The 26,256-nt window shown below is 39.0% G+C and overlaps 1 protein-coding gene across 7 annotated transcripts in view; it reads left to right on the forward strand.

The window, feature by feature from the left end:
- Nucleotides 1-26,256, forward strand: part of EIF4ENIF1 (eukaryotic translation initiation factor 4E nuclear import factor 1) — a 37,083-nt gene that overhangs the window by 7,168 nt on the left and 3,659 nt on the right. For 2 of the 7 annotated variants that reach the window (XM_032773720.2, XM_075059983.1), the window contains exons 3-16: nt 3,001-3,074; nt 4,787-4,914; nt 5,742-6,037; nt 8,466-8,667; nt 10,594-10,769; nt 14,464-14,599; nt 14,952-15,131; nt 17,520-17,749; nt 20,383-20,454; nt 20,932-21,115; nt 21,639-21,718; nt 22,259-22,398; nt 23,427-23,511; nt 25,396-25,528. In XM_032773720.2, the coding sequence (XP_032629611.1) occupies nt 3,001-3,074; nt 4,787-4,914; nt 5,742-6,037; nt 8,466-8,667; nt 10,594-10,769; nt 14,464-14,599; nt 14,952-15,131; nt 17,520-17,749; nt 20,383-20,454; nt 20,932-21,115; nt 21,639-21,718; nt 22,259-22,398; nt 23,427-23,511; nt 25,396-25,528 (2,116 nt within the window). Of the gene's footprint in view, nt 1-3,000; nt 3,075-4,786; nt 4,915-5,741; nt 6,038-8,465; nt 8,668-10,593; nt 10,791-14,463; nt 14,600-14,951; nt 15,132-17,519; nt 17,750-20,382; nt 20,455-20,931; nt 21,116-21,638; nt 21,719-22,258; nt 22,399-23,426; nt 23,512-25,395; nt 25,529-26,256 lie in introns of all 7 variants that reach the window. The other 5 variants (XM_032773717.2, XM_032773719.2, XM_075059984.1 and 2 more) reach the window with 3 other exon arrangements.

Here is a 26,256-nt window from a genome sequence, read left to right on the forward strand (position 1 = left end):
ATTGTCTTGATATACATTCATGAATGGGTTAGTTTTAAGCAAATTCTGTGCAACTTCAGGGGCCTGTGTTGCTAGTACCTATTTTTCAATTAACTTGGTCCACAGAGTAAATTCAGACTTCTGTCCTCTTCTCACTTTGCTCTGCTTATCTTTAATTATAATTAGTTGTTCTACCTCCACTAAAAGGAATTTTTGGAATACTCCTAGTAGATAATGGACTTATACCTTTAGTACAAACTTTAAAAATTTGCTGTCTCTTGCTTCTAGCATTCTTGTATAATCTGGGCTGTAAAAATTAATTTTGGTGGATTTACTTGCAAAATGCAGACTAAAGTAGATTGAGTACAACTTGGGGGGAGGAGAAATGAACTGAAGTGCATTAAGTATTTTTGTGTAGGTTAAAACCCAAATATCTAAACATTTGGGGGAAAAAAAAAAATTCTATCAAGCACAGATGAGCTGCCCAAGAGTAATTAATGCAGTTAGGAGCTATCAAGCTACCTTAGCTAGTATGTTAAAGGTATCCTTGCTAACAACAAGAACAAGGATGGATTTGATTTAAATCAATTTGATTTAAATCACTAGTCAGACTCAATTTAACCATGGATTTCTACATAAAAGTGCATTCTTTTTGGTTGTTACCAACCTGAATATCCTGCATGTTCAGACACGTTCCTTTAATCTTCAACGCAGCTTCCTCCTGAGAAGGAACACTTCTCATGATGTTTCATTTGAGCAACCAGGCCTTGCATTTCTTTGTTGCACTGTTTGCATTTTGCACACATGCCTGTCTTAACCGCAGGTAGAGGAACTTCGTTTAAAATATTCCCAAACTGGGTCTCTTTCATGGCCTGCTGCCATTATAGGTTTTCCCTTCTAGTGAGAGAATGGTATGGTAGATCTCCAGTCAATGAAGATGACACTCAAACACCTCAAGACTTCTGGAATATGCTGCTCAAACAGTTTTGCTCTTGTTTCTACTGCCTGTCCGGCCCTTCTCGCATTATCTCCAGACTTCTTGTCCAGATCTATTCCGCCCCCAATAATCTTCTATTCATTGAGCTTCTTGAAACTTTGCACATTTAGAGAGAAGTAAGGGATTGACTCTGTGTACACAACTTTGCAAAGGTACAATAGGGTTGAGGGCTGTTTCTCACTTCTCTTTATTTAAAAACATTATCTCTGGAGAGACACATCCACAGTTGGAGAACTGCAAAACTAAGCATCTCTGATCGTATCTTCTAGACTGAGCACTGAGTCCCATTGGCTAGCTAGAAAGATTAACCTAAATAATCTATACAGAAGCCGCTGGAACTCCATAAGATTGGGTCCCTAATTCATGAACTATTGGAACTCCTTTACAAAACTTTTCTTAAACTTTACATGAATATATTCTCATAGTATAGAACTAGAATGTGTAATCTGTATTCCATGATGTGATCTTAAATAAAACTATCTTTAGATAGGTGTATTTCCCCTCAAAGCATTGTATCAAAAATTGGTTTAAATAAAAAAAACTGGATTTTTCATCTTTAATGAGAAAAATCATTGATTTTTATCCACCCTGAACAAGCATGTTTTGTCTCTCTTCCTCCCCTCCCCAAAAAAATACAGAACACTGAAATTCTTCCAGTATTTTTGAACTTTACTAAGAATTTAGAACTGTCTCAAATTTGTTTCCAGGATATTTGTACCAATTTTTTTAATCCTTGTAATGTGCTTCAGCAGAGGGATATAACTAGCCTCAAGTTATTCAAGGATTTGCATCTCCCAAATATGTTTCTAGTCCACTTAAAATTAAATGTTGGTTTCCTGCACTTAACAAAGTTTCACTGCCACTGCTTGTCTTCGTTAACTTTGAATCCATATGTCCCAAACTCTAATTTTTGCTTTATCATGGGATGTGAATTATTTGCTACTAGCATCAATAGCACATAATCTGTTTTAAAATAGCTCTGAATCCTCTGCTTCAACTCTTCATGTTAAAATCAGTTCTCTGAACAACATCGTAATGGTCAGAAAGGCATGGTCCCTCAAAGGATAAACAATTTGAGAGTTCCCATTGGATTGGCTTGTGGAAACATTTTACCACCTAATGCTTAAATATCTCATTTGACTTAAGCCCTCCCCAGCATCTAGACAAAGCAGTTTGGTCGAGCAACAAGCTGCATCTGTCACCAAACCTAATGTTATCCTTTGTTTGGGAATACCCTCTGTTAGATATCTTTCATGTTACCTTTCCAGAATACTAAGCTCTCACTGCTGTCAATAAGCAGAGAACCCTTAAATTCCACTGAAACTTCAAATACAGATCTGCATTGATTCTTTATGTATAAAGTATAACTTAAATAAAGGTTATGTGAAGAACAGCACACCAATTGCTACGTTTCTCTTTGTCTTGCCTCAAATTGATGTTAATAATGAATCCTACAAATACCCAAAATAGCTAGAATCTTAACCTTTTATCAAAGTTCTAATCTATTGGCAATCCAGCAAAAGAATGAAGGAATACATAGTTTCTACATGCACTGTATAGCTTCAGTTAGGGGGCTTTAATTGAACTGAAGTCTAATTTTTCTTGATTCAAAACTCAAAATTGCAATTTTGGTTTGAACTGTGACATCAGTAAAACTTAAATTTTTAGTAAAATTTATTTCTATATAGGGAGTTTAGATCTAATCTAAAATGAATCTCTGTAGTTGAAAGGATCTTATGGCTGTGCAATAGTCCATCTAGATATAGTTTGTATTGGAAGGATGACAGCGCTGTTGCAGCTGAAATAAAAATGGACCTGTTGGTAGAATCTTTCTTTCAAGTCTTGCAGTAATGGTTGTTGAATTGTACTTTGAACAAAAAATCAGATCAATCTTTTGGGAAAACATTCTGATTTAACTTCATCTATATTTAAATAAAGCTGTATGCTCTGGAACAAGTTTTGCTTTCTGTTTATATTTTACCCAGGTGAGAGTCAGAACTAACTTACAACTTCTTCCTTTCCAGGAAGAACTCTTGGATATTAAAGAACGTCCCCACTCTAAACAGAGGCCTTCATGTCTTTCTGAAAAATATGACAGGTATTTTTCTAATCTTAAAATAAACTTGACTTTGTTTTTAACTGGATATTAAATCTTTTTAAAAATTGCACAAGAAAAACCCATAGGTTCAAAAGTACTTTGTTTCTGTTAATGTGGTTAAGTCCCCTACCAAGGCTTGTTTTAAGCTAATGCCTTTCAGAAAATAGACATAGGGTGGGGTAGTCTGAGCAAAGTATCTTTATCTCTATAGCTGGTATCTATACTACTCTTGTGTATGTTTACAAGGTGTATAAATTGTAGCAAGAAAGAAATGCACCACAGGGTAACTGTACATAGTATTGATATTAGAAGCTTACAAAAACTAGACTTTAAGCAGGGAAACCCTTTCTTTCAATAAATATTGCCTTTCTCCCTGGTCCCTCAGTACCTGCAAAAGGACTTCTCTAAGAATTGAGAACTGTCTAGAGGCAAAGTTGGGTGTACCCAAGTTTAATATAGCTGTCCTAATACATCTGGGTTGAAACCTAAAGCATAGCACTACCTGCCACAAGGTTTTTGTCAAACTACTTCTGTGCCATATTGTGGTACTTCTGTGAGCCAGATAAAAATATATCAGTCTACCTAGATGCTTAAGTCCAGATGTTGATGGTTAGTTTGCACTTGTCACTACAATCATTGGTGGACATTATTGAATATTGCCTTACTTCAGCTGCAAAGACTCATTTGTATAAGTTCCTTATACTGACCTTCTATTGTTCGATACTCCTCAAAATGGCTTAGTTAGTACTTTAACTTATTGCAACATCTAAGGTGTAAAATACAACTAGATTAAACTTGGAAAGAACAAGGCAAACTGAAGCTGTGAACTCCTAACTGAACAGTAGGTAAATTTTAAGATAAGACAGTGGTGCATCAAAAAGGAGAATTATTGGGCTTTGAAGTTGTTGGTTCACACTGCAGAAAACTTTTTTTACTGATTTTTTTTCTTGGCAACATATAGCAATGGTGAGTTATGGCATCTTCAATTTCTCATTTACATTTACTAAGATCGATGGCACATGCATTTCTGGCTTGTACTATGAATGATTTGCTCAAGAGGGATCTGTATAGTGGTAAGATTAGTGTTTTAACATGTCTCCTAGGCAAATGACAGAATTGTAATTGGTGTGAAAGGAAGCCCTGTTAACACATAACATTGGAAGAGAAGAAATCTTATTCTTCAAAGATAAATTGGGAATGGAACGTACAAGTGTGAGCTCGGTTTCATGCTACTCTGCGTATTTAGGATATATACCTCTGTTATCTTTATGTTGATGTTTGACCCAACTTTTCCATATTTTCCTACCTTCATAAAGATATCTAGAATACCATGTAAATGGGCTAGTTTGAGATAGGAAACTGGATGCAGCCTTGTTGAAAAGTCAGAAGCACAGATTACTAGTCAGAGTGCAGCCCTTCTAGCTTAAGTATTACTATAATGGATTCGTATCAGAGGGATAACCGTGTTAGTCTGGATCTGTAAAAGCGGCAAAGAGTTCTGTGACACCTTATAGACTAACATATTGGAGTATAACATGCATCTGACAAAGTGGGTATTCACTCACAAAAACTCATGCTCCAATATGTTTGTTAGTCTATGAAGTGCCACAGAACTCCTCGCTGCTTATAATGGATTAGTGGCTTAAAGTACATCTCATCTTGAATAAAGCGAACACTTTTTTTTAAAGGGTTTTGTAACTTTATTTGCATAGTGATGGAGTTTGGGACCCTGAGAAATGGCATGCATCTCTGTACCCAAGTTCAGGGCGAACCTCACCAGTGGAAGGGTTCAAAAAAGACTTGGATTCAGATCGGACTTCTCTCATGCGCAGGATAGTCGGTGAGTGCACCATTTTTACAATATGGGGTCCTCAATAAGAACCTAGGGTAGTGGCAAAATTATTCCCCTCTCATTTACTGTGGTGGTGTAAAACTGAGTGAGGGAAATATTAGATACAATCTGAAGGAAAGAGGTCTAGAACTACAACTTCAGCAAAATCTCAGTTGCTTTAGCAAAGGTGGTAATGCTAGTGCAGACTGGCAGTAGTCTTCTTACCACTGTGTAATTACCTTCAAAGAAGGTTCAGACTACCTTGTTGTGTTCTCTCTTACCTTCCCCCCACCCCGCCCAAAAAAAGCACCAGCAACTGGTTTATCCTAGTGCTCTTACAGGGAAGATCCCCAGTAGTGTATTTCCACTAGTAACTGTTTGACGTTAAGGCTCAAACTTGTTTGTTCTCCCATGAGACACTTGGCATTAAAGGCAATAATTCCTCAATGTCTGTCTGTAAATAAAACCCTTCCATGTTCTAGTTTCATGTTGATCTTTTTGGATATCATTCCATCAATATTATAAATTATAATGCTTCACTTCTCATCACACTTTTTGTGGCGGTACTTTGAGGTTAGATTCAAGCAAGGAACTACTTGGAAATGATTTTGGCTTTATAGACATTTATTAGCATAAACCATTTTAACTTAAAACACTTTTTGTATTTCTCTAGGTATGGGGAAACATCTGTTTTCAAGTACTTGTAGCTAAAATTTGAGTATATTCCAGTGTTTTACAAATGGGCTCAGTAATTCCACTGGCTACTTGTCAAACTTTCATGTTAATCTGTTCTCAAAGTAGCAGCTTCTCTAGAACACTACTCTTCCAATCTGCAGATCCTAGGGAGCGGGTGAAAGAAGATGATTTGGATGTAGTCCTAAGTCCCCAAAGGCGGAGTTTTGGAGGAGGCTGCCATGTGACTACAGCTGTTAGCTCACGTCGAGCAGGGAGCCCTTTGGAGAAGGAGAATGATGGTGTTCGTGTTATTGGTGGACGTAGGATTGGAAGTGGGAGAATCATGTCTGCCCGCAACTTTGATAAAGACCACCGGGGTGGTGAAAAGGACATGCGTGATTCTAGAGATGCAAGGGACAGAGATCGTGAGAGGGACTACAAAGACAAGCGTTTCAGGGTTTGTTCTCATGACGGTGTTTTCATAGTAAATTTAATGATGGAATGGTGGGGTCTCCGCCTAGTCAATGCTTGGTCTTTCAAATGATATCAACTGTGATGGCTTCTGGTGTTGGATTATCTATCTACTAGATGAGTTTGAGATTTTAAACTTCCTTGTTACAGATGTCAGATGGTGGTAACATTATGGCAATAACCTGTGAGTGAAACAAATGACTAAGGAATTTTTGGTGGTTCTGGTACCCCAAAAGTTTGATCTTGCTCCATCAGAGTAGAACTCTGCCTAGTATATAGTGTTATATGACTTGAACAGGATTTTTAGTCTTCTGTAGAAGGTGACATGCTCTCTTGCCACAGTTCTTTAAGAAATCCATTTCATAACTTAACTGGAAGCTGTTTCTTACCCACATTAGGAAGTGACTTGTGCCCTGAAATATGAGCATGTGTATATTTTCCAAAACTTGGTTTTAATCCTTAGAGCAACTGTGGATATTAATATAGGTGTCCAGTCCTGTTGAGCTCTTTACCTCTGTAGTATCTTATGACCATGAGTTCCACAGGCTAACTGTTCATTGTGTGAAAAAGGATATTCTTCTAGCTGTTAAATTTGCTGCCTTTCAGCTTCACTAAATGTCCTTATGTGTCTAATTGACTGTATTCTCTTAAGTAGGATAAAAGATTGCAATTCCATATAGTTAAGTATCACAGGACTCTAGATTAGGTCTTGTGTTAACATCAAACACATTCTGTCAAGTCATTAATGATTCTGCAATACTAAATTGGGTAGCATTGCAAATACACCTGACAAGGGTAATGCAGAGGCCCAGAGTCATGGAGAAGTAGGCAGAAAAAATTGTCCTTGGAGGTGGGGAATACAAACTAACATCTGGGGAACACGTTTGCGTTGTAATATGGCAACAAACAGGGTGGATTTAAAAAAAAAAACCACTACATTAGGAGGTTTTTAATCTAGTTAATCGAAAAAGACAATTTAACTTAACGTTTAAATTTACCAATCTATTACAGTCATTTAAGTTAAACAAAAAATAAGCATGGTTGCTGTCAAGCTTGAAAGAAAGTCAAAATGCCTGACTGGTGAAACTTGCTGGGTAAGCATCTGGAACCAGAATTTGAAGTGCTCAACCAACTTTTGACAGCAGCAGCTTATGAAGATTTAGAGAACACTGTTGGTTTTGTTTTTTTTTCTTCCAAACTTCCCTGCTTTTTCAACTCCTCATAACTTGGAATCAACTAGTCATTCAACTGAACTACCTGAATGAACTAAAAAAAAAAAATCTATGAATAAAAACTTGGTGTCAGAGGATGACATTTACTAGCTAGAAAATGTCTGAAGGAGATTGGGATTTGTTTTTTGTCACCATCAGTTCAATTTTATAGCTAAAGATTATATTTCCATTGTTCAGTTTTAACTGCAAAACACATTTTGATAAACTTTCTTGTGTATCAGCACACTTGAGCTTTATTTAATTCAATTAAGCATAAAACCAACCTGTTAATTTTTATCCAGATACAGCTTAATACAAATAACAGTAAAATTCTTTATCTAATAAACAAGAAATGTTAATGTTTCCCTTTTCTAATGTAATAAATGTAAGTTATAATTGTTTAGATGTATATAGATACCAAATTTAGTGCATAAGCTATATTTAGTTGCAAATCAACATGTTTTAATGGCTACCAACCAATGAGAATCAACCTTTCTTTCATGTTTTCTGTTTCTACTTTAAAATTGATTAAAATCCAGGTTTCTTGCTTGCTGATTTAAATGATTGACTTTGATCACTTTGATTCAAAGCTAGCAAAAAAGCCACACAATTTTTTTAAGGAGTACAAAAGTATGCGAGCGCAGAGTGAATAAATTCTGGCCCTAGTAGTGTGACTATAGCTCATCTGAGTACCTCATTACCAGAATATTGACAAAAGAGCAACAAATGATTAGGGGATGGAGAATAAGAACTAAATGTATAGCTTGTCGAAACATACTAGGGTAATGTTACTATATATTCTTTGAACATCTGTATAAGAACCATGGAGTACAGGTGTGGGGAGGAGAAAACTACTTAGAACTCTAACAACCTAAATAGGAATATGAGAGAATTAAGAGTAGGTGATAGGACTTAAAAGTTCTATGTTTTGTTAAATGTATGCAATTGATCTTGCTTTTAAGTAGCAGAAGCTCACTGATGTATTTAAAATTAGAATGTTAAAAAGCACACTGAGCTCATTGGCAGGGAGATCCATTAAAAGATATAATAGAATGAACCTATCTACAATTCCTCTGGTCTGAAAACCTTTAAAATGGTTCATATTGTTTATGAACCAATAGGAAGAAAACAAACTCTGGAGAAACATTCACACTAACTTTTTTTTTCTAATTTCCTTCTCCATGCTATAACTACCAAATTCAGAGGGAATTTGGGGATAGTAAACGTGTCTTTGGGGAACGTAGAAGAAATGATTCCTACACTGAGGAAGAGCCAGAGTGGTTTTCTGCTGGACCCACAAGTCAGTCTGAAACCATTGAGCTCACTGGCTTTGATGATAAAATATTAGAGGAAGATCATAAAGGACGAAAACGAACAAGACGACGCACAGCCTCTCTGAAGGAAGGTATGTAACAGCCAAATTGGAATGGCAAGAGGGGTTCTCTTGGATTTGAAGTTGGAAAGCAAACTTTGTGTGGAAAGACTAATAGGCTACAGTTTTGTCATGACTATTTTTAGTAAGTCATGGACAGGTCACAGGCAATAAACCAAAATTCACGGAAGCCATGACCTGTCCCTGACTTTTACTAAAAACATCCCTGACAAAATGGGGAGGGAGGAGTCTCCAGCACCCTGCCCCCTTGCCCACAGCAGCTGGGGGAGAGGGGCTCTGCAGGGGGTCTCAAAGTCAGATTCCATGACATAATTGTAGCCTTGCTAATGAGTGTATAGGTGGGAAAACTAGAACAAACATAGTAGTCTTGGATTTTTAACTGAACAGCATTGAGGGCTGCAATTGTATCATGCTTTCCCAAAAACCTCAGTCCTCCGTGGAGTAATGATGAACTATATTGGGTTGGAAAATGTGCATCCAATGACTTGGTTTCTGATCATTGTGGAGCACGGAACTTAAGGCAAATTATGGAAGTGTCATAATATGGTGGTGGATGAGGTAAACCATGTACAATCTCAAAGGGGGAGAAGATTGTAAGATTCTTGCAGTAATACCTTTGCCTGATGATCCTTTGGGATAGCAAGCAAGCTGCCACCTGGACTACATCTGTCTCTATCTAGTTATTAGATATTTGCTTTGGTTGAAGAAGCAACCTTGGAAGCTTCACACAAATCTGAGAAGGCTGCAATGGTTATGGGGTTGGAACAACCATTTTCAGTATCCTTTCCTAGCAGGAGCACTAGGCATGCTGCTTTAATAAAGTGTACTTCATAGCAAAATGCCAGGCCCACAGCAGTGGCCTTGTAGAGACCCAAGGACTTCCTAAACATTCAAAAACCTGACTGAAGTGAATAATCTCCCTATGACTCTGTGCTAACTTCTCTAGCAAACCACATAGCTATAATTCACTACTAAAAGAACTAAACTATAGACATAACTGAAGGGTGGGGAGGAAATCCTGTCTTCTAACCTTGGATAGAGTAGGATTATTGTGGCTCTGTAAGGGACACAGTCAGGTTTAATAATCCAGAAGAGATTTTTCTAATTACTATAAACTATACAATACTTGTGCATTTGACAGCACTGCAGTCACTTTACTGCTTCTTCAGTGCACTCCTGTTAGGAAGATAAGTCTCAGAGGTTGTACACTAGACTATAAACCAATAACTTTTTTTGGTGAAGGACTGAGAGAGCACAAATAAAAGCTCAATATTTGAGAGGTTCTTGGTTGCTACAACGATAGGACCATAAGTACCTAAATAGAATATTTATAATCATGGCAGATGGCCATGCAGATGATGCTTGCTCTTACAGGAGTGGTCCTTCCCAGAGGGAGGAAAGTAGCAGGAGCCAGTCTTCCCCCACAAACATGCCACCTCAGACAAGAGAGAGTGGCGGTTGTCAGCATAGTGCAGTGGGCGAAGAGGCCAGACAACTTGTGGACGCTTTCAGTAACAAACATCTGGCTGTATTTTTTTGTCTATTTTTGTGGAGTGGGCAGGGTAAAGCAGATACTGGAGCAGCAGGCTTGTGGGGACACCTGAAAAAAGACAGCTTGTGGTAATTCAGTAAAGCTGGCTAAAAATAGGATTTGTATAGTGATTGAAGTAGATGAAACAGAGTTGAAGATCTTAATGCCAGGGATTCTTGTATCTGTACAGAGCTTACTTAGCACGGTGAGTCCCAGTTCCTATTTGTGCTTTGTGTGCTGCTTGCAACATAAATTGGGTTAAATGCATGTAGTTAGCCAGATCAGTCTGGAACAAAAGCCATGTCTGAACCCCAATCCTATGGATTAACCAGTGGATAATTCTCCTCTGGAAGTGACTGTGGTCTCCTAATCAGGAGCAATGAACTACATTTCTTTTATTTTCAAAGGACTAGAATGCAATGGTGGAGTGGCAGAAGGGGATGAAGTGCAGTCTGTCCTTGCCCATGAAATTGCAGCGGATCAAGAAGTTCCCAGGGAAGCTGTTCTACAAGAACCAGCCCCAGGAGAGTTTGACTTCAATGAATTCTTTAACCTGGATAAGAGTGTTCCTGGTTTGGCTTCGGTGAGTGACGTGTTAGGCCAGGTATGTACGTGTGGCAGAAGCACCATCTTTAGCTACGACTGTCTTTCTGAACTAAAATTACTTTTTGTTATGGAAAAGTTTTTTTCAACTTTTTTATGTGAATACTCAAGATTTGGGGCAACTTTATCTTGATTTGTCAAATGAAGTACATATTGTAGCCCATTTTAGTAAAACATTAAGATGTTGCTTCTAAAATCAATTTTTCTTCTTGGATCACTATTTAAATCTCTGGGTTTAAAAGAAGCACAATGTGGCACAACTTAATTCCTTACTTTTTCTCACTCTTTTGGTAGAGGCTGCATGACTTATGGATCTCTTTTCTAGGCATTCCAGAACACAGTATTTGCAGGGAATGGTAATGGTGGAGCTAACAATTTCCAATCAACCTTTTGGTTGTATTTCCTTCAGGCACTGTACTTGGGTTCAAAATATAATTCACGGTCTTGTTGTTCTAGTCTATTGGAATATATCTGTCTTAGTCGTGGATACTCAAACTCTTCAGAATAAGAGGCAGACAACCTCTGAAAACTTGTACAGTAGAGGAAGAGCCTGTTTTTCAAAGGCTGATTTTTTAACATGATTGATTCAAGTTGAATCCAGTTAATGGATCATATAGCAGATGCTGTACTAGCAGTAGTATGGATAAACTGATATGGGAGTATGACAGGGCTTATGGGCCAACATGGCTTCACCTGAAGGAATGTCCAGAAGCACTGTTCTGTTCTGTTCTATATAAACCAAGCCCCTATGGGAGGTACAAGGATGGATACCAAAAGTAATAAGGGTCAGATTATAGGGTGAAGGAGTATAAAGCTGTGCCAATAGCATTAGCCTGCCATGTGGTTCTGAAAATCTTCACTTAACTAGAACTAGATTCCCTTCAGTAAGAAAATCTGGAGTAGCTACTGTGTTTTGATGATGGACTGACTACACAAGTAGAGAGATGTTTGATTAAATGGGCTATTCACATATTGATGCTATGTTGCTGAGGTCCATAAACTAGATGGTCACTAAGCAGGTTAATTTTGGAAGGCAAAGCTTGTGGTGCAAATGGAAATAAACTGTTAACACTTTCAATACTGAATCACTTGGAACATAAGAAGGCCATACTGGGTCAGATCAAAGGTCCATCTAGCCCAGTGTCTAGTCTTCTGACAGTGGCCAATGCAAGAACAGAAAAGGTAATCAAGTGATCCATTCCCTGTTGCTCATTCCTAGCTTCTGGCAGACAGGCTAGGGACACCACCCATGCCCATCCAGGCTAATAGCCATTGGTGGACCTATCCTCCATGAACTTACCAGGTTTTGTTTGTGGTCTTTGGTTTTTTAATCTTGTTAGTCTTAGCCTTCACCATTCTCTGGCAAAGGGTTCCACAGGGTGACTGCATTGTCTAAAGAAATACTTCCTTTGTTTTTAAACCTGCTGCCTATTAATTTAATTCGGTCACCCCCTAGTTCTTGTGTACTGATACATTTTTATTTTGGCTTTTGACAGAGGCTGCAGTGACAAGTAGTCTTGGCCTGCAAATCATGGACCAATATCTTATCTATAGACTTGCAAAACCCTCTTCCATAACTGTCTCTCTAAAAGGTCAAAATGCAACTGGCTCATTTCGTTACAAGTTCCCTTTCCCTCGTGTCACTGTAAACCAACTAGTTCTTGTGACTTAAGAACAAAATAAGTAATAGGCTGAAATACTACTTCATAAGAGGCCAGCAATAGTAGAAATTACACAATCCACATTTATTTCTGCCGTTCCCGGCACTGAACCAACTAAACTACTTGGGATGAGGAACCATCTTCCCACCGCACCCCCAGTTCACTGGTCAGAATTAGAAAAGGTAATGTTGCAGAAGAATTTGAAAGGGATAGTGAGATGATGGTTTTCACAGGGGGGAAGGGGAGGAGTAGAAATTTGTTTCCTTAGAAATGGAAGTATTGAAACAAATTATCCTAAATAATAAGTAAGTGATTTAGGCTGCAAAATGCAACCTCTGGGGCTTGAAAATTGAGTCCTGGCTTAATGTTTTGTGTGATAGGAACCAACTTTAGTGCTATAATTCACGATATCTGCAGAATATACTTACCTACTCTATAATAAATAACTTTCTAGTATAATGTAGGGAAAGGCTTAAAAATAAATTTTCTTAAATGATGCATCAAACTAACAGAGGGCAGGAATCTTAAGTCTCTAGAGGTGATGACAAACCAGATTGTCTGGTCTGTGAGCTTTCAGGATGATGCCTGCTTTGTTTTTATTCAAAAGCAGAAACTTCAGTGACTACATAGTAGGAAAACTAGTATTCCAGTTTTCCAGCTGCCTAAATTTAAAGAATCTCATGTGCAATGTTGTGCTCTAAAAGCTATTCAGCTATTAGCAGCTGTCCTGTCCATAGGCATTCTTGTGAAGATTACTTTTCCAGTGGTACCATATATAGGTATATGAAATGGATAAAGATATAGAATGGTTTCTGTTCAGGTTCTTCCAGCTCAATTTTTATCAACTTTACATGTATGATCAAATGGCATCAGGATGCCAACCACAAGTAAATGGTTTGATGCTTGGCTCATCTGGCAAATAATTGAATTTCTCATCTTGCACTGAATGAAACACCAAGGAAACTAAACAAAGTATTGTCTAAACAATGAATGAAGTCCCACACTATGGGACAGTTAAGTTTGCTCAGGATAAACTTGAGACTTTTGGGACTCTGGCAGAGATTTCTTGGAAAGTTAATTTATACCAGTCACAACATGCATTAGTGAAAACCAGCTTGCAAAATGGAAGTGCTTTAGCTTACATGATTTAAAATGGTCTCTTGCCACAAATCACTACGTCTAAGGTACTTGTAGTGACCAGTGTAGAACTGACAAGGTGGCTTACGCTGACAGTAGCGTTAGAATTGTATTTAGCTGTTCAGGTTCTAAAAAGCTTCAGTTGTTAAACTGACTATCACTAATCTCCAAGAATGAATGAACTTTCTACTGTTCTCTATTCATTAGAGTAAGATAGTTCCTGTTTGTCAAATGTTGGCAGAACTGAAGGTGATTGGATAACCAACATGGTATAGCACAGGTGGTAGTATAAGCTTCCATACAGGGTCTTGTCAATATGCCTTTCCCTCTCCCAAAGAACCACTTTTAAGTGTTAGAGGATCTTTCTTCACTTGGGCTTACCTCCTCTGTTTCTGCAGAAGATACACTATTTTTATGTGGGCCCTTCTTCACTCAAACTCCTATAATGGTGCTCATCCTAGGTCATTGAACACATCCATATCCTATCAAGATTCTGGCAATTGATTATTCATCTGTCCACTGTTCCAGCACAGTGGAATTTGCAATAATAGCTTAATCAGACAATTTCAGAATACAAAATATGGAACAGGCTTCATTTTGTACAGATAGAAAATGCATGATTGATTATACCAACACACTGGTTACACAGAAATATGGTGCAACTTCTAGGGGGTGGGGGTGGGGAGGAGAAACAAACTGTCTTAAAACCTACTCCAAATCAAATATTCTGGGAGTGTAACATCGGGTCAGCAGCAGCAAAGGAATTTTCCATGTTATACAGTAAGTGTCTCTCTTGTATATCAAACCCTCCCATTCTTTCTCCTGTTAAGACTGTTGTCTAAAACCTTTATATTTTATTTTTTCCCCACAATATAGATGATAGAGGATGTGCTGGGGGAAGGTTCGATGTCTTCTAGCAGGTTCAGTAGGTGGTTCTCTAATCCTAGTCGTTCTGGAAGTCACTCTAGCAGCCTGAGATCCACACCACATGAAGAACTGGAGAGGCTAGCAGGTAAAATTGTTTAACTTTTTTGTAGTGTCCTTTAATCTCTGTACTCATGTCTTCACATTTTTCTCTGTCCATTCTTTCAGTGAGAACATGGTAGATAAGGATATACGGTAATTAACTTTTCCACAGTTTACTCATTCAAAAAGTCTTTTTGGAAGTAGCTGGAGTATACAGCTTCTTAGTCTCGTCTGCAAAAGGTCGCATCATTTCTCACTCTACTTTCCAGCTGATCCCAGGCAGGGGGTGTGAGTCATAGTTTTCAGTGAAGTATTAAGCTTAATAGCGAGTATGTAGTCATCTTGAGACATTTAGTTGGTAAACTGATGTGGCAGTGCTCCTGGTTTTGCTGTTTCAGGTCTAGAGCAAGCCATTCTCTCCCCTGGCCAGAACCCTGGAAACTACTTTGCTCCCATTCCACTGGAAGACCATTCTGAAAACAAAGTGGACATCCTTGAGATGCTACAGAAAGCCAAAGTGGACTTAAAACCTCTCCTCTCAAGTCTTTCAGCCAACAAGGAAAAGCTTAGAGAGAGCAGTAAGTGCCTCTTCAGATATTGTGGCATTCCTGTGATGGCATTCTGGAAAACCTTTTGCCTTGAGATCTGGCAAGCCTTGATTACTGAGGTTCAGAAGTAGAAAGTACTAGAAGTTTACTTACACTTCAGAAAACCCACTGGGCCACAAATCCGTTACATTGAAACCATCACTGACTCTTTCCATCCTAATCATGGGATGACATCGGCAGGATTTCCATCATGAACATGCTCAATAGCCTGTGCTACTTCAATACATCAAGATTGTGCAAATCTTGGTGTGTAAATGAGTTTCCAGCTTTACTGTTCCTGGCATCTAGACTGATCTTCACATTAAAGACAGTGGTAAAATGTCAGCAGTCTTAAATTTTACTTGACACTTAAATTCCTATTATGCAGCTCTTCCTAAAACTTGCACCATGAGTTATTTTTGCCAACTACCTGTATGCTGGATCACAAAGTGATCCTGGAAGTCTCAGTATCTAAAATGGGACCACTTAAAGGTTTGCATGTTTTCAGGTCTGTCAGGGCCCAAAGCAGCTTTTTCAGGTATATCTGGTAAAAATTTCCCATAAACCATTTCAGGAAACTGTACCAACACTTCTGGCACAATAGTCTAGTCTAAAAGTTCACTTAAGTCTTCAAAGAATTGTGGCTCAAACATGTTTTCAGTAACAGCTTTACTAGTGAAAAGCAACTCCATTAGTATAGGAATGCAACATAGGATTGGAACTGACTTCTTTATCAATTTCTGTATCAGATGTTAAACCAATATCTAATTAAGAAGGGAATTGATTCCTTCCATAGTGCTTCTATTCTACTGAAGTAAGATGTAACCTTTTCCCAATGTTAATTCTAGTAGATGGATTCAGTGCTAGTTTTAACTAGGGACAGGTTTAAGGGCATGCACGCATTGCCAATTTGCATGCTCATTGGGCCTGTTGCATGAGCATATGCAAACTGAACATAAGTGCGCATACTGTTGTGAAACCTGAGGTTTAATTGCCAAATTTTTCATTCTTATTGGCAAGCAGCATGTATTGCCATGTAAGCTTTAAATTGCTGTGCTGAGCAAAGCTTGAAAGGCTGCCTGATTTGAGTGATGGAAATTTGGAGGAACAGGAATTCATCCAACAAGTATTGCAAACACTTCTGACTAGCATCCCAGTTTGGGGAGCAGGAAGTGCCTGGTGAACATTGGAGGAAAGCTCTCCCCAATTGGGCTTACAAATATTGAACTAAGTTTGAACGTTGAATTCTGCTCAGACTTCTACCTCTACTGCAACAGCCTTCTAACTGTTACGTATTCATGACAGAACAAGGATAAAGACATACAAATTATGGAGCAGACTTCCATTCACTCATGTCAAAGTACCTGACATGGTGGGGGGACCCAATGATAAAATACTGATCAAGCACATGAGAAATTATTAGTGTTCTCTCTAGTCATTAGTCTCTCCTCCAGTATTCGCTTTTTTCCTCATGCCCTGTAGTGCATGTCAGAATAGTGTGATTGGTGTCCCTTTCCTGCCTCATGGCCATATTCCAGTAAGTCTACTTGTTTCCAGGACCAGCATCTCTTACAAAACCCATGGACATTCCTATCTTTTCCTCCTTATTCTTCAAGGTACCCATATATGTTGCTCATCTGTTCACATCCAGTGCATAAAACCAAAGGATGTCAGGCACTGGTATATGGAGAAAATAAGCAGTACTTACTGATGCTTGTTCCTTACTTTTGTTGGTGTTTCTAGAAATCTTTCCCATGATCTGTAATGCCTTTAGTTTTCTTTTTGGAAACTTAAGCCAGTTTGAAAATGTGTGCAGCTTAAATCTAATCATGTGATTGTCTAAAGTATGTAGACTTCAAGTATGTATTTTTCTTTTCAAACAATAGCCATCACTTATATGGCTGTATAAGTCTGGTTTCCTGAAGTATAAGACAAATTATAATCTATGCATACTTGGTAACACAATAGCAAATGACTTTATTTAAATCTACAAGACTCTGTATTTAAAAAAAAAAAAAAAAAAAAAAAAAAATTCTCACTAATGCATTTGCTGACTGTACTTCCTGGTAAGAATCCACTGTCTGTCAAAACTGCAGAATGAAATGTCTTCCCTTCCTAAACTTCAAGTCCCAAGAGAGAGCTAAAATTAAAGATGCTTATAAAGACTGTGCTTATAATTGTTCACGGCTCAGGTTATTTTTAATTTTGAATGAGAATATTGTAATATAGCTCAAACAGTGGCTTAAAACAAAAGTGACAGCCAGAACTAGCTTCACATATTCATGACACATGACGAGATCCCCCACTCCTTCTATGCACTGGTGCATATGCTTGTAAAGTGAGCACCTAGTTTAACTGTTTTCCCCTTCCACTTCTCAGCACATTCAGGAGTTGTACTTTCAGTGGAAGAAGTAGAAGCTGGGCTAAAAGGTCTGAAAATGGACCAGGAGGGGAAAATTGCTACTCCATTCATGGCACAGCAGATGGAGGAAGCACTGAATGTGGCTGGCTCCAGACAGCTCAAGAAAGATGGAGATATGTCTGCATTTAATAAACTAGTCAGCAGCATGAAGGCAAGTGGGACTCTACCATCACAACCCAAGGTCAATGTAAGTAACAAATTCCTGATGCTACTAAAATATAAATGGATCCATGACAAGATACAGGAAATGAACCGGAAGCGCCTCAGCATGACTCCTGATTTCATATTAACCATTGGTTGGATATGAGGGTGTGATGGTAAATATACTGGCTTTGAGAATGAAACTGGTAATAAGTGAGATTATTTCTTGGAGATACTGGCAACTGGACCACTTTCATTTAGGAGATCATGTACCAGAAGAGGTACATGCATGTATTCCAGTTTAGTCTGTAGCCAAACACCATCTAAGTGTCTAGTAGTTAAAATTTAAGTCTTGTGAAGTCTAGCACCTGATTAGACACAAGTGGTCCTCTATTGAAGATTTAGGAAGACTGCTCAGTCTGACCCACAGGCTAATAGGCAAAGTTCTAGATCTTACTTAGCAAAAATCACATCTTGTGCTACAAAAGAATTGGCCATTTTGGTTAGGGGAGAAGGTTTATCTCTGCACTTAGTCTTAACCCTTCAAAGTATAAGTTGCCCAAAAGTTATCTTTCTGTTGAAGCTTTAGTTTGTTGCACATCGCACAAAGCACATGTGTTAATGACTTCATAGAGGAGGCTAGCTAATACTACATTGTTTCCTCTTTGTATTAGTGGAAGTATTGAGGCAGTTTCCCCAGTAGAAAAACTGAGATCAATTTGGCTTCCTGCAATACTTCAGATGACAGCAATAATACTTGTAATAGTCGGGTGCTCTGAAACCTCAACTTCAATGAGTATCTGTACAATTGTGACAATACAGATACAGTATATAATACTAAGACTTGTGGTATTTTAAAATTTAACATACATCTTTTACTTTAATGGAGTAAGTCATGACCATCTCCCACATGAGGTAGACTGAGAATTGTACTAGAAACTTAATCTTTCAGAAAACAAGTGTGATCTCTGTATCCAGTAGGAAGTATTGATGCATTATTGTGACTTCAGACTGGAAATGCACTTTAAACCAATGGATCTTTATTGCAAAAATGGTGGCAAAAGTTTAATATGGAGTTTGAAGTGTTTCTATTTAACTTCAGAACAAGTGTCAGTTGATATGTTGTCTTTTTAGTTTCCAACCTTGCAAACAACCTGGAATTTCATAGTCAGCTTCATTATTTTTCTTAGCCTGTGAAGTCTTGGCAGTGATTAAATTATGCCCTTCACTATACTTGTCCAACTTCTAACTTTCAATGCAGAAGTGTGTATATGAAGGCAAAATTTAGTGAGTGGGGTTTCAGAAGTGTAACTTGAGGTGTGAATTTGGCCTACAGAATTATTGCTGTGAGCCTAGTTTTTATAGTCAAGTTTATCTTGCTAAAATGGCAAAACATGTGGTGGAAACTGAGCATAGTTAATCTGGAAGGCACTGAGATGCAGATACAACTCACTGTTATGGTCTTTAGACTTATTAAAGGAACCACACTATATTGTGCTTTAACAAAATTCAGCTGTGTCTCAGCTAGTCCAGTGCAAACACTCATAAACTAGTTTATCTGGAAGGTTTAGGGTTTGTGACTTGTAGGTCTCTGAAGTCTCTTGGAACAAGAAACTTTCCATGCAAGTGCAATAGAGGTTTTCCTACACTATATAAATGCCCTCATTCAGTACTGGTCTCTCTGCTGGAACTGGATGTTTGTCTGAGATAATGGATTGCACAAAGTGTGTGTGCGCGCACGTGATGGCTGTAGGAAAAAGGAGGGCTTTTTCATGTCCCAGTCTATTAAACCCTTTGATTTCTCAAATGTTGAAGACAATTCAAGGAATATAGTCTTGTATAGTTACAAATTTTGTAACCTATATCTTAAATGAAAATTGCTTATCAGTTTAATTTTGGTACAACATTAGTTAACCATTTGAACATAATTGTCACTCCACATATTGGAAAGAGGGATGAGAGGGCAAGGTTATTTTGCTATTTTGTATTTTTGTTTTTGCTGGACTACTCATTCAAGCTTCAGCATTATTTGATCAGAAGCAAACTGGGTGAGTAGGAAGACTTATAGCAAGGAATGTCGGGCATCTTAATTTATTTCATCACCTGGCTAATTTTTACATCCCCATGGATTACCATGCGAGCATCAGGATAATCAATTTTGTGCATCAGAAATGGACTCAGTGTTCTAGATCAGATCTTATCTTTTCATATGGTGGACTGACTCCCCTGTCACCCACAATTTCCTAGCCTTCTTATGGCAACTAAAGCATTAACTTATGATGTTCAATAAAGTATTTCACAAATTTAGCTACAGTACCTTATGCAATTTAGCAGATAAGAGCTAGTAAAGCCAGCACTGTGTGAGAGCACTCAGTGACACTGTTTAGAAAATCTGTTGGACCTCAGTCAGACTTACAATCAGCAGTTTTAACTTGGACCCATCTGAGCTGGTTAGGTAGCAGTGCTTATCAGACTTACATTATGAAATTATAATTATCAGTGGAATATGGTGGTTTGACTCTTAATGAAGTATGTATTAGGATCTTTATCACTACAGCTTGCGGTGGATGTCTCCTAGGTTATGGGAATGGTGTGGTTTCTGAGCCTCATTGTAGTAATCAAATCTTTACAAACTACCTGCATATGTGAGAAACTGTATATTGTTTTTTTAATTCTTAGCAAAGCCTTGAAAGCCACTTGCTGTCTCCTCCTGAGATCCCAGGCCAACCTCTACCAAAGAACATTTTGCAGGTATTTCTTTGAGACTGTCACCTTGAAATGCTTTTATTCTTTTTTTCTGTATGAGAAGCAAAAGATCATTCCAAAATGGGATTTTTACACATGTATTGTGGATTGCAATGGGGATAATCAATAGTCAAGATTCATTCCCACCAGACAGAAGGGGGGGGAAATGTATAGGAGAGATGACCTGCTCAATCACTGACAAGATTGAGAACTAGCCATTCAAAAATAGCTACAGACAATTGTCCAGAGTATTGGAACAAAACTTCACCCTTTCCATGCAGTAGAATTCTCAGATCACTTTAATTTTACTGTTTTTCATAGAACAAACATATGAGGAAAGAGGCTGGATGGGCCATCAAACATAGTCTGTCAAGCTATTTAGTATGTGTATAGCTGTCAATGTGGCACAAGTACTGCTGTCTGCAGATTGTATGAAGACTATAGTCAATATTTATGACAGCTATTCGTTGCTTTTCCTCCAAGGAGCTTCTTGGTCCACCCATTGCCAGACCTGCTTCATCCAGTGTTCTTAGTGGCTTGATAGGTGGCTTGGAACCTGCAGCTTCTTTGCTGAGCCAAAGAGCATCTTCCCCTCCAATTTCACAGGTGTTTCCAACTCGGGCTGCTTCTGCAGACTACCTCCGTCATAGGATCCCCTCACCAATTGGTAAGACTGCTTTTAGCATGCAGAACTCTTCTTATAGGGAAGAGAAGACATTTCTTTTGAAGTGTCAGTTTTTAAAGCTGAATTCAGAGAATCACTTTGGATAGCATCATCTAACACTTAATGGGTGACCACCTTAAGGGCCATCTGTCTCCTCTATCTGCTGCTGATGCAAAATTCTGAAAACTCAAACTAACTGGCTTGGACCTTGATAGTACTGCAAATTAAAGTAAAATTAGTCTTTATACTGGAGACCACAGTGCTATGAACAAGAAACCAGTTTTTCAGGCACTGGCTGGCACTTTGTAGTGCAAAAAGCATAGCTTGCTTCCCAGGGCAGCTGAGGCCAATGCCTTCGTGCTTTGTATAGACTTGTAAGTATGCTGCAGTGGTCCTGAGGCACTTGAAAAGCAGTCCCATCTAGCCACCTTTTAAATCAAGGAAGGTAACTGGGGAGGGGGCTGGAGTCAACAGACAATAAATGTCTGTTCTAAAACTTGTAGTTAAAATTGTCGTCGTTCTGTAGGTTTTGGACCAAGTTCTCAGCAATTGCTCAGTGATCCATTTCAGGGGATGCGGAAGTCAATGAGCCCAGTTGCTGCACAGGTTAGATTCAGTGATTTCTGAAACTTAAATATTTGAGCACCTCTTTACCCACTTCTTGCAGGACCTAGTGGGAATGCAGGGGGTTTGAATAATGGAATGCCAATTCTTTCATATTGGCAGTTACGTGAAGGTACTACTTTTAGTTGAATCAATCCTTACCTTTGAAGCATGATATTCAGCACCTCACTCTTACACTCCTGGGGGGGAAATGCTTCAGCCTTGGATCCTGAGAATGCACTTGTCATTTCCAGTCTGATAACACTGTTGGTGTGCCCAGTGGGCCCATTCTAAAATGCCTTTAGAACTGGGAACTTTAAATATTTTGCAAGAGTGTATTGAGATGAATTGGAGACAGTAACTCAGTGTGAGTTTAATTTTCAGAGAAACTTATTAAAATGTCTGCCACTCCTGTTGACTATGTAGTTGTGAATTCTCTCAACTATTTCAAACCTTTGTATTTCCCTATGTGGAATAGTGCAAGATCTGGGATAAAAATAAATAAGCTTCACTGAGATTCTAATGCCTCCTCCTTGACTTCAGATGAGTCCACTGGAGATGCAGCAAGCTGGCTTAGAGGGACTAACTCTACCACATGATTTAGCCATGCAGGCAGCAAATTTCTACCAACCAGGTTTTGGCAAACCACAAATGGACAAAAGCAGAGATGGCTTCAGGAACAGGTGAGATTCTAAAAACTTCCTTGACTGGAAAACACTTAATTATGATAGTGCGTGCCTTCCACCTTTGTGCCCCATTCCTTTTCAGTAGAGCCAATAGCTCGTTACCCTTCCTCAGTAATGGATGCACTTTGGTTTCAAGGCACCTATTCTAGTCTTATTGCTAGAAAGTTATCTTGGCTTATGATGTGATGTAAAGAGGATTAATGTGTCAGACTAGAAAATAGGATTTCAGAACTTATATGGAAGATAAAGAAACAGTCCTACTAAACATCTGAAAAACCTGAACTTGAAATTGCAGCTGGTGTGTAAAACACCTTGTTCTTGTGGCTCAGTGGCTGTGCATTGCCATAGGCCAAAGTAATAAATAAAGCTGATCTTGAAATTTGCTTTCTAAGCAACAGAGCTCAGGCATAGCATGAAATATGATCTTTGTGGGTAAACAGGCCATCCACTTTACTATATAACCTCTTAGCAGGCGACTTATGTCGTCAGCAATGGCCACTTTGAAGGCTGGTTATCCCCATTGGCTGGCTTTCATGGACAGGGGTATATTGTTAAACACTCTTTACAGCAAAGCACCTATTTTGAGAGCCTACTTTAAATGTAATTAGAACTTGCAGAATAAGAAACCAAAAAAACTAGAACTACCGGAAGATGCATGACATTTTATAGCCATTAGCTTCTGAATAAGCTTAAAGACCAAAACTACTTGATAGAAAACTGAATCTACAGTCCTCCTTTACCCATAAAAGTGAAAATAGTGATAGGAAAAACCAGCTGTACAGGCTTTTCTTTCTTGAATAGCACAATGACTAGTTAGTTCACTGTTTTGATGCAGGAAATGATTGGCATTTAAATGGCAGTGTGATCTATAAAGGGTGAACTTTGGAAATACTGCATTGATACCTGGGCAGTCACTAATTTTGGTATATCTTAAATTGAACCTATTTTTAGCATCAAAGGTGAAAAGCAGGATTACCAAGACACTAATGCTGCCTTGGCCTCTTAACATTCATGTCTGTTCATAGGCAGCAGCGAATGACTAAGTCTCCGGCACCAGGCCACAGAGGGAATGCATCTTCTCCATCCCCTGCTGCATCCATCACTAGTATGGTCAGTACTTGCATCAATGTTAATTTTCCTTAATATGGAGAGGAAGAGGGTTAACTTTAAAGCAGCATACTAATTGCCATTCTTGAAATACCTTGTAGTTGTAAAAACTTATTCTCAAACTGCATTAATCCAACCATAACTATTTGTGGCTGGGATGAGTTAATCTCTGTTGGCATTCAGATGGCCATATACAATATGGTCATCCAAGGGTGGGTTGTTCTACTTCCTTAATATCATTTGGAATACTGATTAGATTTCAAACAATGTCCTCAGCCTCTCATATTGAGAACAAAACAACTTTAAGGATTAACATGAAGGCCTGAATTTTCATGACTAGTGATTTTAGGTGCCTTAATGTTTTGAGTGCTCAACTTGGTGTGACACCCCCCACGAAAATATTAAGCACTTGCGCTCTCTCACAGAGGTGGGCAAACTACAGCCCACAGGCCACATGTGGTCCAAGGGACTGTCCTTGAGCTACTGGCCAGAGAGGCTAGCCCCTGGCCTCTCCCCTGCTGTCCCCCCTCCCCCACAGCCTCAGCTCTCAGTGCTGCCAGCACTCTGGGTGGTGGGGCTGCAAGCTCCTGCCGGGCAGCACAACGGCATGGCTGGCTCCAGCTGGGCAGCACAGCTGCCAGTCCTGGTGCTCTGAGCAGCATGGTAAGGGGGTGGGGAGCAGGGGGGTTTGATAAGGGGCAGAGGGTCCCAGGGAACAAGGGGGCATGGGGTCCCTGGGGGAGGATGGTTAGGGTTCAGGGCAGGGGAGTCCAGGAGGGGGAAGATGGGACAGGGGGCGGCTGGATGGGTCAGGGGTTCTTAAGAGTGGGAGGGGATGGATAAGGGGCAGGGATTAGGCTGTCTGGGGAGGCACAGCCTTCCCTACCCAGCCCTCCGTACAGTTTCAGAATTCTGATGTGGCCCTCAGGTCAGTTTGCCCACCCCAGTTTATCAGATCTTGAGTTAAGAAATGAGAATCGTAACTACTCTTAAATTTGGGCCTTCAGTAGAAACAGAGTGGCAATTAATTCAGCTGAATTTATATAAGACTTAAATGTCAAAACCTTTATATTTGTTCAATTGTGGATTAACTGATCACAAAACTACTTTCATAGATTTAAGAGTTTAAGTAAAATATGCACTATAGAAAAGTCCCCCTTAATAAAAGGACAGTCCCCCAGCTGGTCTGCAGAGCACTTGCTGGTGGCCCATAGCAAGAATTCTGGCTCTTTCAAGCTGCTGCATCAAACAGCTAAAAATACACCTTCCTAATAACTGGTTCCATGTAAGCAATTGTTATAGTTGCAACAAAGATGTTGTGTAATCTGGAAGGGGAAGTGCCTTCTGTGAGAATCTAGGGGCCTGTCTACACTGGGAGTTGATCACTGAAGGTGGAGTAGAGCTAAACCAGAATAAGTCCTTCTTGTCACCACATAGTTATTCAGGAATAGCTACTGTGCTTTTAAAAACATATCCTCTTAATCTGAATTGCCTTTCAAGTGCAGACAAATCCTTTAAGTATAGACAATGAGAACTCTTCTTCTAATAACCTCCTGGGCTCTTCTGATATCAAGTAAACTCATGCACTTCTGCAAACTGTGGGTAAAATGATTTATAAGAAAGTAAAAGTGGAAAATAAACCTGGAATATTGAAGACAAGCAGAAAATCTTGGGGTTGGGGGCTCAACTACATTAGACATGATGGGGAAACTTTCACTTTAGGTGAGGAATATTTATTTGGAGAGAAAATATGATTTACTGGGATAAATGTGACCTTGTGCAGAGTTGCAAAAAAATTCTGCATTTGCACACGGACTAGATATAAAGCCTAATACCCAGAACAGTTAGTATAAGGTATCATTTGCTCACAATCTGTTCTCTTCACAGCTCTCTCCTTCCTTCACACCTACCTCAGTGATTCGTAAGATGTATGAAAGCAAAGAAAAAAATAAGGAGGAGCCAGTTTCTGGGAAAATGAAAGCCAATGATAGTAAAGATGAAGGTCAAAGGACACACGAAGGTATTGTAATGGCTTTGTTCTTGAAGGGACATTCACCAATACACAAGGCTAGAATCAAAAAAGCTGAGAATTCCTGCTCCTTAAATTCAAGTCTGGTCCTCTAAAGTAATGTTAAGACATTCCCAACCTCCAGGACAGTGTTTATGAAGGTGTACTTCATGCTTCCTGTACCTCCTTACTAGGGAGCTAGCTTACCTCTCCCTGAGCAAAACTCCACTCCTATAGGCTTTGATCAACTCACTTTTCCTTAAGGTCAGATCCTCTTGGATACAGTTGCACAGTGGTGTCTAAAAGGATGACCTGAAAATCTAAATGCTGATGGCTTAGACTTGCAAACAGGGCTTCTTGGCCTCAATCCTATTAGAAAAGGGTATGTTGGTTCAGTAGGAATTGTGCATTTTTTACCATGTTAGACACACTTCCATCTCTTCCTTATTTGAGAAGAGTTCTTGGATCAGATGCAGTCTAGAACTCTTAAGACTGCCCTTAAATGACTGCTCTGCCAGTTGAGCTTTTATTGTGCAGATTCTTGTCACCTTAACTTCTCTGGACATCCTTGAAGAAATGGTAAACCAATAGCTATTTTGAGCAATAAAAATAGTATGGTAGAAGGGTAAACTGGAAATGAGAAACTTATATTGTGAAGATTCTGCAACTGCCTCTGACAAGTTACTAATGAAAGAATGGCCCTTTTCTCTACTCCCTTAGACAGTCATTTCGGCTGACTA

The sequence above is a fragment of the Chelonoidis abingdonii genome, chromosome 22 (genome assembly GCF_003597395.2).
Source record: "Chelonoidis abingdonii isolate Lonesome George chromosome 22, CheloAbing_2.0, whole genome shotgun sequence".
NCBI lineage: Eukaryota > Metazoa > Chordata > Testudines > Testudinidae > Chelonoidis > Chelonoidis abingdonii.